Below are 16,541 nucleotides of genomic sequence, written 5' to 3'. Positions count from 1 at the left end.
GGAACATTTGCCAGTGTTATTACAGATTCTTACATAGTCTGAAGTATTAGGCTCTATTAGATTCCAAGAACAGAAACACTCAGGGGTCCTTTCATTGTGCAGATTTTTTGTCAGAGTGCGTGGAGACTAAGGAAGACAGGAAACTGCGATTGTATAGCCAGACTTCAAGGAGACTGGAACATTATTGTTTTGGATAACTGCGCGCAGCTCTGGTGATGAAGTCGTTGTGTCGTTTTCCTCAGCAGCGTGTGTCCTCTGGTCTGGTGGTCTGTCACAGCAACGCACCTTTCAGTCCTAGCTTCTGCTGTTGCCACGAACTGGCAGACCTTTTTTCCCTTTTATCTTAACAGTTTCTGCTTACTGTTGGCTTCAGCCTATTCTTTTTTTTTTTTTTTAATTTGTTTTAACCTCTACTTACTCATAACTTTACTATATCTTGGCTCTTGTTTCAGCCTTCTTGTTAGCATCTGTTGTTTCTTTCTCAGATACCTCAGGAAAGAGGATCAGATTGAATTAGTTGATGTTGTCCTGGTTGGGTAGCCCTGGCCATCCCACAGCCCAGGAATTAGTTATTCTTAAAGCGAATGCCCATTTGTGATCTAATTCACCAGAGTTTAGGGGGATCCTAATTAGGCATGCATAGTAACAGGCTACTCTCTAGTGTAAATGGTTTTGAGCTATGTAGTATCTTTCAGATTAGTGTATCATAATTAATTTCATACAATTGTAGTCTTTTTACTGCTTTAAAACTTTCATTGTTAAAAGTAGCACTGCACTCAGAAACAAGGAAAATAAACACAGCACAAAACAAAATTGAAGTCAGATTGTTATACTTCCTCTATTTAAAAGGCAAAATTCACTGTGAGTTCAAAGTATATTTTAATTCAAAATAACAGTGCACCACTGGATTCTAAGAGACATTAATATGAGGAGATACAAGGAACCCAGAAGAATTAAAAATCAAAGTTAAAAAAAAAAAAAAGGACATGGTTATATGAACTAAAACTATAGAAAAAGTTGAAATGCATCCAGGAAAGCTGTTGATTAGTGAACCCCAAACTCTTTTTTACTTATGATAACATACCTAGTTAATACCAAATAAAAGATTGAAATAGAAGAAATTATGTTGATGTTGTCTGTTATAAAATGCTTTTAATATATTTGCTTATATATCTACTGAAAAATAGATCCTATTTTAAGAAACAACAAATGAAACAAAATGTGTTTAGATCTCCCTCACTAGAATAACACTGCAGGGGCTTCCCTGGTGGCCCAGTGGCTAAGGCTCTGAGCTCCCAATGCAGGTGGCCCAGATTCGATCCCTTCTCAGGGAACTAGATCCCACATGCCACAACTAAGACCCAAGGCAGCCAAATAAATAAGTATTTAAAACAAAAAAAAAAAACAACAGAAAACCACTAAATAATACTTGGTTATTCATGAACACGTCTGTGCCACTGTAATGAATGTTTTTAAGACCCTCTGTGTGTGTGTGTGCACTCAGTTGTGTCTGACTCTTTGCGACCCCATAGACGGTAGTCCAGGCTCCTCTCTCTGCACTATCAAATTGTGTGCTTGAAGGGTTTATGATTTTGTAAGGTTTTCTCCTTTACATTCTAGATCATATGCTATGTGTGTGTTTTTGTATTTTTTGCTTAACAGTATATGTTCATATTATTAGTTTGCAACTTCATTTTTAATAGTTGTCTAGTATTATGTTGAGATACTGTAGTAGTTTACTTAACATTCCCAACATTTTATTTTATTTTTCTCTATTGTGAATAAAGTTTCAGGAAACTTAATTATGCATATGTTTTTATTCACATTTTAGATTATTTCTTAGGCAAGATCCCTGAAAGGAAAAATGACTGTACCAAAAGTATAAATATTTTTAATGCAAAATTAATTTCTGGAATGGTTGTAATAATTTATAGTTCACTGACAGTACATGGATATTTTCCATCTTAAGACCTTCTTGCCAACATAAAATGTTTTTTAGTTTTATATCATCTATTAGTCTCTGTAGCTAACTAAATTAAGATGCCACCCACCTTGGATTGTATCTTAAAATTATTAAGTGCTGCTTCCAGTTTTTTGGATTAATAAAATGTTAGGTTATTAGGTTGAATTCAGCTTCCTACCCATTATTCTTCTTTCAAGTATATTGAATTATTATTTTAAGAAATTTGACCTTTTTATTACTGTCCATGGCCAATTATACTTTGACTTAGAATAAAGTAATTATTATTATTATACTTAAAAACCTCAAACTTGAAGGAACATAATGGATAAAAGGAATAATTTCTCATGCTGCCAAGTTAAACTGAAACATATGTCACTTTCATTGTTAACAAACCCTACCCCCTGCCAAACTTAAAAAAAGCAAAAAAAACAGCCCCTCTCCCCCAACCCTCCTGCTGAACTAGAACTAAGGTAGTATAAAAACTAAGTAACTTATGTCACATCAAAATCATTAAAGATGGTATTTTGTAGTCGGCAAACATGAAGTACGTGGCTTTTCTTGTCCATTTAATAAAAAAGGATGGTTTCATTAAAACTTTATCTGACAATATTGCTTTGGTTGGTGTAGAATAGATTAAAAAAGCAAAAGCTTTGGTAGAAATAGAAGACATAGCAAAGAAAGTATTTGCTGTATTCTATGGACTGTGAAGAAAGCTGAGCGCCGAAAAATTGATGCTTTTGAACTGTGGTATTGGAGAACACTCTTGAGAGTCCCTTGGACTGCAAGGAGATTCAATGAGTCCATCCTAAAGGAGATCAGTCCTGGGTGTTCATTGGAAGGACTGATGCTGAAGCTGAAACTCCAATACTTTGGCCACCTCATGTGAAGAATTGACTCATTGGAAAAGACCCTGATGCTGGGAGGGATTGGGGGCAGGAGGAGAAGGGGACGACAGAGGATGAGATGGCTGGATGGCATCACCGACTCGATGGGCATGAGTTTGAGTAAACTTCGGGAGTTGGTGATGGACAGGGAGGCCTGGCGTGCTGTGATGCATGGGGTTACAAAGAACGACTGAGTGACTGAACTGAACTGAACTGAACTGAACTGATACCAAATAAGGGAGAAAGCAATGGCACCCCACTCCAGTACTCTTGCCTGGAAAATCCCATGGACAGAGGAGCCTGGTAGGCTGCAGTCCATGAGGTCACTAAGAGTTGGACACATCTGAGCGACTTCACTTTCACTTTTCACTTTCATGTACTGGAGAAGGAAATGGCAACCCACTCCAGTGTTCTTGCCTGGAGAATCCCAGGGATGGGGGAACCTGGTGGGCTGCCGTCTATGGGGTCTCATAGAGTCAGACACGACTGAAGTGACTTAGCAGCATACCAAATAAGACATTCCCTACTCTGGTAATCAAGCTGTTTGCTAGGAGAAAGCATGCACTATTAAGTAGGACTCAACGAAAAGAGTGTTTTCAGCTATTCTGTTGAGAGCAGTCTCATCAGTAGAGAAATTTGGATTACATCCTGGATTGTAGTGGTTTGAATAATGAATGGTAGGTGAAATAAAGAGATGAATGTGGAAGACTTTTTCAAGGCACTGGATGAGGAAGGAAAAGAGATGAGAGAGAAAGAAATATGTTGAGAGAGAGGAAAATAGTTCAGATTCTCAGGCTGAGTAGACTTAGGCAATTTTGTAAGCTTCGTGTAAAGGAGCCCCAAAAGAGGGAGAAATGAGTAGATTGCAGAGGATACTGAGGGAGCTGCACCGTAGCAAATGATTAGCTTGCCTCCATTGAGAAAGATGATAAAGTTACTGAGAGAAGGCAAAGCAGTTTTTTATTTCATTGGTTTTTTTCTCTTTGGTTGGAGTTAAGGAACTGTGGTTATCTGCAAAAAGAAAAAAAGTGGCTTGTGAGGATAAGGCTGAGCATACAGAGGAGCAGTTGTGAAGTATGGAAAAGGAAGCTGATTATGAATGATTTAAGATTGTTACAGCATTAATCTAACTGAAGTTAGATGTAATTTATGTTTTTTTTCTTCCTAGTGTAGCTCCAGGCAGTGGAAATTGAAGTGAAGAATGTAAACATTTCAGTTCGATTGACAAAAGACTCTCCAGAGGTGCAGAAAATAAAGGGTGTTTTTTGAGTATGGTTAAATGATTAACTGTGTATTTCTGGCAGGTAAAGAGAAAGTAGAGTCCCATGGAGCAGATTTAGAATGGAGAAACAAGGAGGAGGAGTGAGGAGGAGTGGGTTACAACCAGACATGAGGAAACAAATTTAATAAAAGTGGGAGAAATGAAATGATTGATGGGTTAGTGGTAAGAGGAGAAATTTACAGTTCTGAATTTCAGGATATAATTCTAAGTGTTGATGTTGGTTGCTGAATTAAATAGAAGTGAATTTCCTCAGAATAGATAAGGTCAGTTAATAGTTAGATTTAGGTGCTGAATATTGAATTATTTGGGATAAAGACAGGAGTTGTTGTAGAAAGAAAAAACTGACATAAGTGTCTGTGTCCTTAGAGAGTGTGAAGTTGTGCAGAAAAGAACATGGCAGACTTGAGACTGCTATCCTTAAAAAGCTTTGTTTGCTGTGTTGGTTTTTGGTTGGTGTCTGAGAACTTGCACTTTGGAAGTGTTCCCAGCATGCCCAGAATTGATAAGAATGGCTCACTGTGCCTAATCTGTTTGTACAAATAATGTGGTTTGTACTGGACGTCTGCTTTCCTTCTGGGTGTCTGGAATTTTGGTACATGGTAAGTAGAGGGGGCCTATGTAACCAGTCCCTGGTAAAAGGGTACTGACTCTAATGAGCTTTCCTAGTAGACAACGTTATATATATGTTGTGAAAACTAGTGCCTAGGGGAACTGAGCACATCCTGTATTCTTCATTGAGAAGAGATTCTTGCAGGCTTGTTTCTGGTTTCCTCTAGACTTCACCCCATATGCCCCTTCCCTTTGCTGATTTTGCTTTGTACCCTTTTGCTATAGTAAATCTAGTTCTGAGTACAACAATATGTTGAGTCCCCTGAGTCTTCCTAGTGAAGCATCAAACCGGAGGATGATCTTAGGGATCCTCAGTACCGAGGGAGTGACCTGGAATACTGAAAATGATGGTTGGGGCTTGGGACAATGTGAGAATCATGTGCATCAGAAGAGAGAACAGTGGAGTGGAAGTTTGCAGTGAGGAGTTAGTGAAATGTAAACCATTTTTCTGGCTTGGAAATTAATTTATTTAGCAAGTATTTATTGAATATTTATCAGGCATTGGGCCGGACATTTAGAATATAAAGATAGTTAACATATCATGCCTACCTGTAACCATCTCACTGATTATCAAGATAGGGAATTAGGCTTATGACATTATTATAATGAGACATGATAATTGGCTATGCAAGAGAGAATATAGTCAAGTATTATGAGAACATGGAAGATGGAGTCTGGAAGATGGACTCCAGAGAATGAGCTGTAGTTGAGAATTTCTAAGGAGAGATTGTCATTTCATAGGAGAAAATATACCTATTTAAGGTATCCAAGTAGCAGATCAATAATTAGAGGTTCCAAAGTTAAATATTAAAAGAAGTTTGGAAAGGGTAGGATCTGTCATGAAGAGAGGTTCTGAAATGGATGAAGATGAGAGTGCAGGATAGCAGATTAGACTCACTTACTCTGAGTTTTGGCTGTAGATTAGGAACAAGGAGACCGTGACATGAAAAGAAGCCTATTTCAAGATTCCATTTAGACTGAGGTGTAAAGTTTCAGTCCCTTTGCAGAACTTCACCAGGTGTATTATAAGAACTTCTAAGAACTTTCAAAATTAACTCAATTTATAAAAAAGTAAGAATTGGAGGAATTTCCTGGCAGTTAAGTGGTTAGAACTCTGCACTTTCACTGCCAAGGGCCCAGGTTCAATACTGGTCAGGGGACTAAAATCCACTGCATCCCCCACCCCCACACACAAGCAAAAGCTAAAAATAGTCCTCATAAATACCTTCTTCCTTAAAGAAATTTTAAAAAGCTATGCAAGCCTTCCTTTGTAGGACTTTGTGATCATGAAATGTTACATAGAAGGTGCTCAATAGTTTGATTTGAATGAATTCTCTTTTTCTGCAAGTCCTAGTAGATTGTAAACTTGTAATATATAAGAGTAAAATAGGCTAAGTTTGATGTGCCAGTTTCTTCTTGCCATTCTTTGAAAACAGTTTAAATTTTTTATCACTTCTAAAGCAATGATTATTTTAACAGTGATTCAGGACAAAATCTTTCAGGTAATAGGAATAGATGTAGATGTAGCTCAGCTCAGTTCAGTTGCTCAGTCATGTCCGACTCTTTGTGACCTCATGGACTGCAACACACCAGGCCTCCTTGTCCATCACCAACTCCCAGAGCTTACTCAAACTCATGTCCATTGAGTCAGTGATGCCATCCAGCCATCTCATCCTCTGTCGTCCCCTTCTCCTCCTGCCTTTAATCTTTCCTAGCAACAGGGTCTTTTCCAGTGAGTCAGTTCTTCGCATCAGGTGCCCAAAGTATTGGAGTTTCAACTTCAGCATCGGTCCTTCCAATGAATATTCAGGACTGATCTCCTTTAGGATGGACTGATTGATCTCCTTGCAGTCCAAGGGACTCTTAAGAGTCTTCTCCAACACCACAGTCAAAAGCATCAATTCTTCAGCACTCAGTTTTCTTTATAGTCCAGCTCTCACATCCATACATGACCACTGGAAAAACCATAGCTTTGACTAGACAGACCTTTGTTGGCAAAGTAATGTCTTTGCTTTTAATATGCTGTCTAGGTTGGCATAGCTTTTCTTTCAGGGAGCAAGTGTCTTAATTTCATGGATGCAGTCACCATCTACAGTGATTTTGGAGCCCCCCAAAATCAAGTCTCTCACTGTTTTCCATTGTTTCCCCATCTATTTTCCATGAAGTGATAGAACTGGATGCCATGATCTTAGTTTTCTGAATGTTGAGTTTTAAGGCAACTTTTACCCTCTCCTCTTTCACTTTCATCAAGAAGCTCTTTAGTTCCTCTTCACTTTCTGCCATAAGGGTGGTGTCATCTGTATATCTGAGGTTATTGATATTTCTCCTGGCAATCTTGATTCCAGCTTGTGTTTCATCCAGCCCAGCATTTTGAATGATGTACTCTGCATATAAGTTAAATAAACAGGGTGACAATATACAGCCTGACGTAGTCCTTTCCCAATTTGGAACCAGTCTGTTGTTCCATGTCCAGTTCTAACTGTTGCTTCTTGACCTGCATACAGTTTTCTCAGGAGGCAGGTCAGGTGGTCTGGTATTCCCATCTCTTGAAGAATTTTCCACCGTTTGTTGTGATCCACACAGTCAAAGGCTTTGGCATAGTCAATAAAGCAGAAGTAGATGTTTTTCTGGAACTCTCTTGCTTTTTCAATGATCCAGCGAATGTTGGCAATTTGATCTATGGTTCCTCTGCCTTTTTAAATCCAGCTTGAATATCTGAAAGTTCATGGTTCACATACTGCTGAAGCCTCGCTTGGAGGATTTTGAGCATTACGTTGCTAGTGTGTGAGATGAGTACAATTGTGTGGTAGTTTGAACATTCTTTGGCATTGCCATTCTTTGGGATTGGAATGAAAACTGACCTTTTCCGGTCCTGTGGCTACTGCTGAGTTTTCCAATTTTGCTGGCATATTGAGCGCAGCACTTGAACAGCATCATTTTTAAGGATTTGAAATTGCTCAACTGGAATTCCATCATCTCCACCTAGATGCAGCATATGTCTACATTTTCCTTCAAACATCTAATGGACTGATAGGTAGTAAGTATTGAATGGTAATTAAGACAGTTGTTGATAACACTTTGTCAGTCTTCACTTTCTTCTTTGTTTCTTCTCTCTTTCCTTGTGGTTACCCTTTATAACTTTTCCCTGCATTTTTCCTTCTTCTTTTATTGCTTATGGCTACGAAGGACACTTGTTAAAATCCACAGCTACTGCCTGTCTCCAACAGCAACGTTCAAAGCTAGGGAAAAAGTCATCTATTAAAGTAATATGCTTTGAAGTTAGTTTTTAAGGTATAAATGGTAGCTTATATTAAAGCAACCATTTTCTTTTGTTTATATAGTGCTGGTTATTCCGCCTCTTTTTTTTTTTTTTTTTTAAGTAAAGCAAGACTCACTTCAGGTAGAACAGTTGATAGCATTTGTTGTCAATAATTCCAGCTTTCAGATGAAAATTAGAATTTTTGGAAAGCTTATATCTGCCACTGTGAGCTTGACAACTTCCCAAAACTTTTGATGAGATTGGTAGTTATGGTGTGATGATTCTGATATCACACAATGACGTGTATCAACATTTGGAAATCTGCATCACTTAATCTACCATGTTTTTCAAGGTACAGATATATGAACTTATAGAATCAGGTATGGGTAAAAAAAAAAGCTAATAAAAAAAAAGATATACAGTGGATTTTAATTTAAGAGAGTATTAAAAGTTCATTGATAAAATTTTTTTTTCTGCCTTGCAAAAAATTCTTAATAAGCTACCACTTGTCAACTGTTGTTAGAATATACACAATTTTCCAACTACATATCTGATGAAACTCAATTTTCTTTATAAGCATTAACCAAAAGAGCATGGGGGATTACCTGGTGGCTCAAGTGGTAAAGAATCCGTCTGCCAATGCAGGAAACATGAGTTCCATCTCTGAGTTGGGAAGATCCCCTGTAGTAGGAAATAGCAACCCACTTCAGTATTCTTGCCTGGAAAATTTCTGTGGGCAGAAGAGCCTGGCGGGCAGCAGCCCATGGAGTTGCAGAGTCAGACACGACTGAGCACTCATGCACACAAAAGAGCATGTTACTACTGACTGAATGCAGAAGGAGATGTGGAAATTCAGTTCTCTCCAGCTGTTGGACATTAAAGAAATGTGTGACGATCTCATTAAAGTTTTTTGCTTTGAAAAATATTTCTCATAAAAACATTTTCATTAGCATATAGTGGACTCATTTATGAAAAAATATTTTAAATGTTTTAGGGGTTTCAGTTCTAATGTATAATCCAAAATAGTGATAAATATAAATCACATAAACTTAAGTTCAGTGAAGTCCTCAAGGGTTTAAGAGAGCAAAGAGGTCCTGACACCAAATGTTTAAATATAGCAGAGTACAAATGGAAAGGGTGCCTGGTTATCCTGGCTTGATCTGCCTATAATCATGAAATACTTGATTCAAATTAAATGTCTTCTTAAGACTTTTAAAAGGAAAGCAAATTGCTGTTGGGATTCACTCCTGTGGGCTGGTGATACTCCGAGCTCTTCAACAGCAGTATTTTTTTGACACTCTTTACAGGTATTCTTGTTCAGAAGGTGGGAAACCACAAGTGAGGCAAAATGGAAATAGCATTGGCACCAAGTTAACGGCTGGTGGCAGAGCTAAGCACTCTTATCTATTGTGAACACATCATTCTTTTGGGGGTGAGATGAAGAAAGAAGAAGGGTTACTATCTGTTTTAAGACACATCAAAAGTATGACTGAAGAGGGGAGTGCCTAAGGAAAGTCCTTGTAACTGCTAGCTCTTCCTCAGAAGAATAATCACTAGCCTGACTTAAAAGGAACCTTGACTTACAGGAACATCAGGGCAGTTAGCTGGTAGTGCTCCCTGGGTAAAGCATCAACACCCAGCCACTCAACCCTATTGTAAGGACTATCCAGTCTTGGGAAAGAAAGGAAATTGATGTTTATACTCATGCTGGACTGCTCCCTCCAACATAACATATTACCTGGCAAACTACTGGTATTTGATAAAATAGTCTTTTAACTATTTAAATATATTAAATATTAATGGCTGAAGATGGTAGGGGAAGACACTTATCTTTAGAAGACTTGGAGGTATCTGATTGTTGCTTTTCTAAAAAAATTTCAAAATCAGTTGGAAGGAGATGGTTAATTGCACTAATAAACGTGATTGAAATGAAACCTATTGATTAAAGGAGAAAGTCGTCACACAAAAGGAGATGACACAAGAGATGGAAACGTATAATTTAGAAGCCAATACTCAGTAAACATTTGTTGAATTATAGCTCCTCTAAGAGAAATAGATGAAAAGGAAGTCCGTTATCTAGACCTCAGAACTATCAGCAAGCCCTGTACACCTTTTCCTCGTGCTAGGACCTTTGCAGTTGGAGGTGAATTATCTATAGGGGCAATTTCAAGTAGAATCACATTGTTCTGAGGCCCCCGTATTAAAAAATAGGTTTAGCTCAGAGTCTTGGAAAGACAATGTCATCAATACCAGAGTTATATTAAATAGTAATGGTTTATGTTTAGTGTGAAGAGAACTTTGTCTTGGACCTAGGTAATTGTATTGTAGTTTTTTTCATAAATAGTATCCATTGTTTATAAGGACATATTGATGTTATTTCAATGCTACTATTAAATAATTTTTGAAAGTACTTTAAGATGATGATAGGATGGTCTTTGATGCCACCATCTAGATGTTGTGGAGAAGTCTAGGTCATGATACAAATGACAGCCTGACCCACAGAAGTGCTGTGATTGACTTGCACACTATTTTAAATGTGGGAAATTTTGCATAGAGGTCTGGTTTTCTAGCTCCTCCTAGAAGAAAGTCATACAGACTGTCAAGGGTAGGCCTGCATTCTAGTGTGACAGTAGTCAGCTAGATCTGACTCATTACAGTCACACAATACCTGGCCAGTCTCCACCACCCCTTACTGCCTTAACACAGACCACCTACTTGATTTCTCTCTGTGGCTTCCCTGATGGTTGAGTCAGAAACCCTGGCCAGCTCTTTCGTATAGAATATCCCAGGGAATCCCTCTTATCAGTGCCAGCTATTTAAGATGCAGTCTTGTGTATTCAAGGGTTGCTAAGACAGTGAATTTTAACCATTTTCTTCACAGGAGAAAAAAAATGCGTGAGGTGATGGATATGAACTAGTGAACTTACTGTGGTAATCATTTCACAGTGTCGCATGTATCAGATCATTTGGTTGTGTATCTTAAACTAATACAGTTTTATATGCCAAGTAAACCTCAGTAAAACTGGAAGAAAGATTTGGCTCCAGAATCCAGTAAAAATTATCATATATAAGCATCTCAATTTTATTTCCAGAGTGCAATCTGCTGTTACCAATGTGTCTATGTTTTTTTTTCCTTTCCTGCTAACTTATGCTAAGAAATAGTCAAGTGCCCAGTCAACCTTCAAGATCTGTGCAAACATTTAAAAGCTTAAAGATGTTAAAATGTACTACCTTGGTTTCATTTCTTTGGAAATATGTGTAGCAGATGTCTTAGTATTTGAAAGTTAAAGTAGCCATGTTGTTCCAAATATTTTTAACATTCTCTAGGTATAATAGTCAGTGTAGATATGCTGTTCTTAGAAAATGTTATTTGCATTCTTAGAGTAGTTACTACTTTGTTGAGTATTAACAAAATGCTCTTGACCTAAAGAGTAATTAATAGCAGAGATTTTAGCTTTCTGGTACTTAATTGGAAGAATCTTAGTAATTTTGACAAAATTGGACAGTTGTGTTGTTTTCCGTTTCATTAATATTTGGCTCACAAAGATAACTCCAAAAAAAGTGGTTTCTTTATATATTCTTAACCTTTTGTATAAAAGTTTTGATTCAGCTGCAAAATTGCTTTTTGCATTTCATAAATTGCTAATTATAATGTCTTCAGCTTCCATTGTTGTTCTGTGTATAAAGTTGTGCTCTTATTTACTTGACCTTTTACTAAGTTACATGGTCTATTTTTTGCAACAGTGGCATATAATAACATATTTTTCTCTTTTTTTTAAAACAGATTTGGACTGAGCAACAAATTTGAATCAGAATTCCCCTCTTCATTAACTGGAAAAGTGAGTGTCAATTATTTAGACATTATTTATATACCTCAAAAATAGTCTTTTCCTAACAAATTAGAAGAAAATTTATGTTAAAGAGACATGTTTATTGACATTAATATTTCAGTATTGTTATTTCTTAAAATTTTTCTTTAGGTAGCTCCTGAAGAATTTAAAGCCAGCATCAACAGAGTTAACAGTTGTCTTAAGAAGAACCTTCCTGTTAATGTACGTTGGCTGCTTTGTGGCTGCCTTTGTTGCTGCTGCACTTTAGGTTGCAGTATGTGGCCAGTGATTTGCCTCAGTAAAAGAGTAAGTTGAATTATATATTTTAATTTAAATTTAGAAATAGACAAGCGAAATCTTGCACCCTCTAGTTTTTATTTTTTTGTATTGAATGAGTCACTCTTTTGAATAATATACAAAAATAATTTGATCCAGTAGAGAAGTAAGTGATTGATTGACCATATACTGTTATATTCAATAGCCATCTAAAAATAATTTTTATGATGTAAGACATTACGTTAGAGTAGAGTACAGCCTTATCTATATATCCATTGATGGTGGTAATTGGAAATTTGTATTAAGGTCTGCCACTTATCTCTGTGACCACCTCGAATGTGTTTCCTAACCTCTTTAAACTTTAGTTGACATATCTGTAAAATGGCAATATTTACTTCCCTACTGAATAGGACTGTTGTAAGGATGAAATAGTGTTTGTAAAGGTTTTAGATGAGTAGTTCAAAGTAAGTCTAATAAATATTGATTAATAGCATTAGTACTGATCTATAAGATAGTACCTCAGAAAAAAATGGCAACAGTGCTTGTTTTTATTTGTTAAAATTATGGAAAATTTGATTTTCTCTTTTTATTGAAAGAATTTTTGTTGCTGTTATTTTACAAGTTTCCTGTGATGAAATAGTAATCTTATAATCTGAAAAAAAATGATCTGATGGTAGTGGTTTAGTTGCTAAGTCGTGTCCGGCTCTTGCGACCCCATGGACTGTAACCCTCCAGGCTCCTCTGTCTGTGGGATTTTCCAGGCAAGAATACTGGAGTAGGTAGCCATTCTGTCTCCAAGGAATCTTCCTGACCTAGGAATCAAACCCAGGTCTCCTGCAGTGCAGATGAGGATTCTTTACTGACTGAGCCACCAGGGAAGGCAAACAAATGATCTAAAGACTAATAATTTTGACTGCTTATAATAAAAAATTTCCAAGATGTGGGTAGAGGTATGGCAAATTAGTACAGATTGAATGTTACATTTTTTTGTTATAAAGCTTTAAAAAATTATGGTAATTATATGTATAAAAATGAAATACATTGGAAATGAATGAATATTTTGTGTGGCTACATTTCATTTTGTCATCAAATAATAAGAAATATAGAAAAGCAAATTTTATTTGTCCTTTTTTGTCTTACAAAATAAGATGTATATTCTACTGGAAAAGGTTTTTAACTAGTGCATTTTATTGATAGGAAGTAGATACTGCCTTGTAATAGAATTGCTATTGTAATATTTAATTTTTTATGGTCCAAGAATATTTCTTTTCTCCCCCCATATAGTACTCACCAGATCATCTTCCTACCATAGATTAAAAGAAGAAACTCTGGTTTTTCCTGCACGCACGGTTGAGTTTGTGGCTCTTGTAGTTAGATCTCCTCGCTCCCTCCTGCTCTTCGGGCGTTTCCCGTGCTTGCATGACTGCTGTAACTCCCTTGCTTGGTTGGTTGCTGTTATTTAATCCAAGGAATTAAAGAGTATTATTGCTATAGAAACCTTTGAAACAGTTATTTTTTTTTTAATGAATAAACAAGATATTGTAATGTGTGCACAGTGTAGGATTTAGAAAACAAAAAGAAACTTCCTACCCTTCTCCATGCATTCTTAGTAACAAGATCATATTTTGGATGCTTTCACTGAATTTTTTCTTATTTGAGACATAAGGTAGATTGACTTTTTTAGGTTATTTCAGTCTGTACTTTCAGAAAGTACATTTCATTCAACTTTGTATTATTACCTCTGAAGTCTTTCTTGTATATATGTTTATGATTTAATTTTATATGGACTCTGCTGTCCACTAGGCATAAACAGATAATGATTACTGGTTAAAAAACTGTTTCCCCGTCATGGGTACAGGCTGTTACATAATTGGAGAGGGGGACCCTTCCTGTATATATGAAGGGTATTAGAGGCCCTGAAAAAAGGGATGCTTTGTCAGATGGGGGTGGGATTTAAAGCAGGGATTTTTAACCTTTTATTTATTATTTTATTTGCCCTTTTCGTCTTACAAAATAAGACAAAGTAAGCTATAAAGTATTATAAATCAGACCACATGGTATTAAACTCAAGATGGACCCAGAGAAATCAATAGAACAGAACCGATATGTAGAAATCTGAGAAGCATTCTCTTGTATGGATATATTACAATTTGTTTATCCATTTACCAATTGAAGGACATCCTTTGTGAGGTATTTAACTTGCAAATATATTTTTCTAGTCTGTAATTGTTTTTTCATTCTCTTAATGTCTTTAGCAGAGCAAACATTTTTTATTTTGATTAAGGCCAGTATATTAATTTTTAAAAAATTGTGTGTTTGTCATCATATCTGAGAATTCTTTGCCTAAATTAGGGTCACATTTTTCTCCTATGATCTTTTCTGTGTTTTATGACCCATTTTGAATCCATATTTATATATATGTGAGATACAGGTCAAAATTCATTTTTTACATATGACTTCAAGTTTTCCAGGATGATATGTTGAAAAAAGTATCCTTTTCCCATAAATTGCCATTGTATATTGTCAGAAGTCAGTCAACCATATTTACGTGGATCTATTTCTGGACTCTGTTCTGTTCTATTGATTTTTGTGTGTCTGTCCTGATTTTAATACCATGTACCATGTGGTCTCATTTGTAATACTTGATAGCTTTATAGTATATGTATTTGCTATAGTACTATTTGTTGTTTAGTTGCTAAGTCATGTCTGACTCTTGCACCCCCATGGACTGGAGCACGTCAGGCTCCTTTGTCCATGGGATTTCCCAGGCAAGAATACTGGAGTAGATTGCTGTTTCCCTCTATCTTCCCAGCCCAGGGATTGAACCTGAGTCTCCTGAGCTCTCAGGCAGATCCTTTACCATGGAGCCACCAGGGAAGCCCCGCTGTAGTACTGGACTACTATACTGTATAGTAGTCCACTATGTATGTGCTATCCTATAGTACAGGGTGCTATACTGGACTACTACCATAGAACTATAAAGTATTGTAAGCAACACGTGTGTGTGTGTGTGTGTGTAGTTTAGTGCCTTACAGCTTTACAGTAAGGGTTGAAATCAGGTAGGACAAGTCTTCTAAACTTCGTTCTTCTGTTTCAAGATTGTTTTTGCTATTCTGTTTTCATTTTCCACACAGATTTTAGAATCAGATTGTCTTTTAAAAGTTGCAGTTTTGATTGGATTGAAATTATAAATCAATTTGGAGAAAATTGACATCTTTAACAAGTCTTCAAAACCAGGAATGTGTTATACCTCTTCATTTATTTAGATCTTTGATTTCTTTTTCATCAATATTTTCTAATTTTTTGTGTAGAATACAGATCATGCACATATTTTTATTAGCTTTATGTGTATATGTTTCTCTGTTTTTGATGCTATTAATGGTATTTTAAAAATTTTGATTTCTAGCTGTTCATTGCCAGACATAAAAAATGTAGTTGATTTTTGTATATTGGCATTGTGTCCTATGACCTTACTGTATTTCAGGAATACTTTTATAGATTCTATGGGATTTTCTACATAGATAACCATGTTGTTTTATTTCTTGTTTTCTAATCTGTATGCCTTTTATTTCTTTTTCTCTTTTTTTCATTGGGTAGAATTTCCAGTAAAATATTGAATAGGAGTGATGTACATGGACTCCTTTAAGTCCTGATTTTTTTCCATTTATCTGTTTTTAGTTTCATTGATTTTTTTGCTCTTATTTTTACTACTACTACTACTTTGCTTTGGATTTAATTTTTTTATTTCTAAGTGCAGTGACTAGAATCTCCAGAAAGTCTTTGACTGAAATAGTGAGAACAGGGACTTCCCTGGTGGCACAGTGGATGGGAATCTGCCTGCCAATGCCGGGGCACAGCTTCCATCCTTGGTCCGGGAAGATTCTGCATGCCTCGGGCAGCTAAGCTCGTGTGCGGCAACTCCTGAGCCCGCGTGCTGCAGCTACTGAAGCCCCCATGCCTAGGCCTGTGCTCTTCAAAAGAGAATCCCCTGCAGTGAGAAGCCTGTTCACCACAACAAAGAGTAGCCCCTACTTGGTGCAACTAGAGAAAGTCCCTGTGAAGCAACAAAGATCCAGCAGAGCCAAAAATTAAAAAAAAAAAAAAAAAAGTAATGAGAATAGATGTCCTTGTCTTATTGCTGATATTAGGGGGAATGTATTCACATTTTTATCATTCCATATCATATGGGGTTTTATAGACGTTCTTTGTCATATGAGGAAGTTTTATTCTACTGCTTTGTGAAGAGTTTGCATCAGGAATAGATGTTGGATTTTGTCAGATACCTTTTTTGCTTCTTTAGAGTGGTTATATAGTTTCTTATTTTTCGTTTAAAAATATGTGGAATTGATTGAAATTTTAGACTTCAAGTTTGTTTAGAAGTCCTCTGTCTGCTCATGAGAGATATTTTTCTGTAGTCTTCTTTTCTCATAATACCTGA

The 16,541-nt window shown here is 36.5% G+C and overlaps 1 protein-coding gene across 1 annotated transcript in view; it reads left to right on the top strand.

The window, feature by feature from the left end:
* Window positions 1–16,541, top strand: part of CHIC2 (cysteine rich hydrophobic domain 2) — a 54,961-nt gene that overhangs the window by 16,475 nt on the left and 21,945 nt on the right. Inside the window, exons 2-3 of the mRNA XM_043447613.1 lie at window positions 11,782–11,836; window positions 11,978–12,133. Coding sequence (XP_043303548.1) covers window positions 11,782–11,836; window positions 11,978–12,133 — 211 coding nt within the window. The remainder of the gene's footprint in view (window positions 1–11,781; window positions 11,837–11,977; window positions 12,134–16,541) is intronic.

Source organism: Cervus canadensis, chromosome 26, assembly GCF_019320065.1.
Source record: "Cervus canadensis isolate Bull #8, Minnesota chromosome 26, ASM1932006v1, whole genome shotgun sequence".
Lineage (NCBI taxonomy): Eukaryota > Metazoa > Chordata > Mammalia > Artiodactyla > Cervidae > Cervus > Cervus canadensis.
The sequence above is the reverse complement of the archived record's forward strand: the minus strand, read 5'-3'. Positions and strand labels throughout refer to the sequence as shown.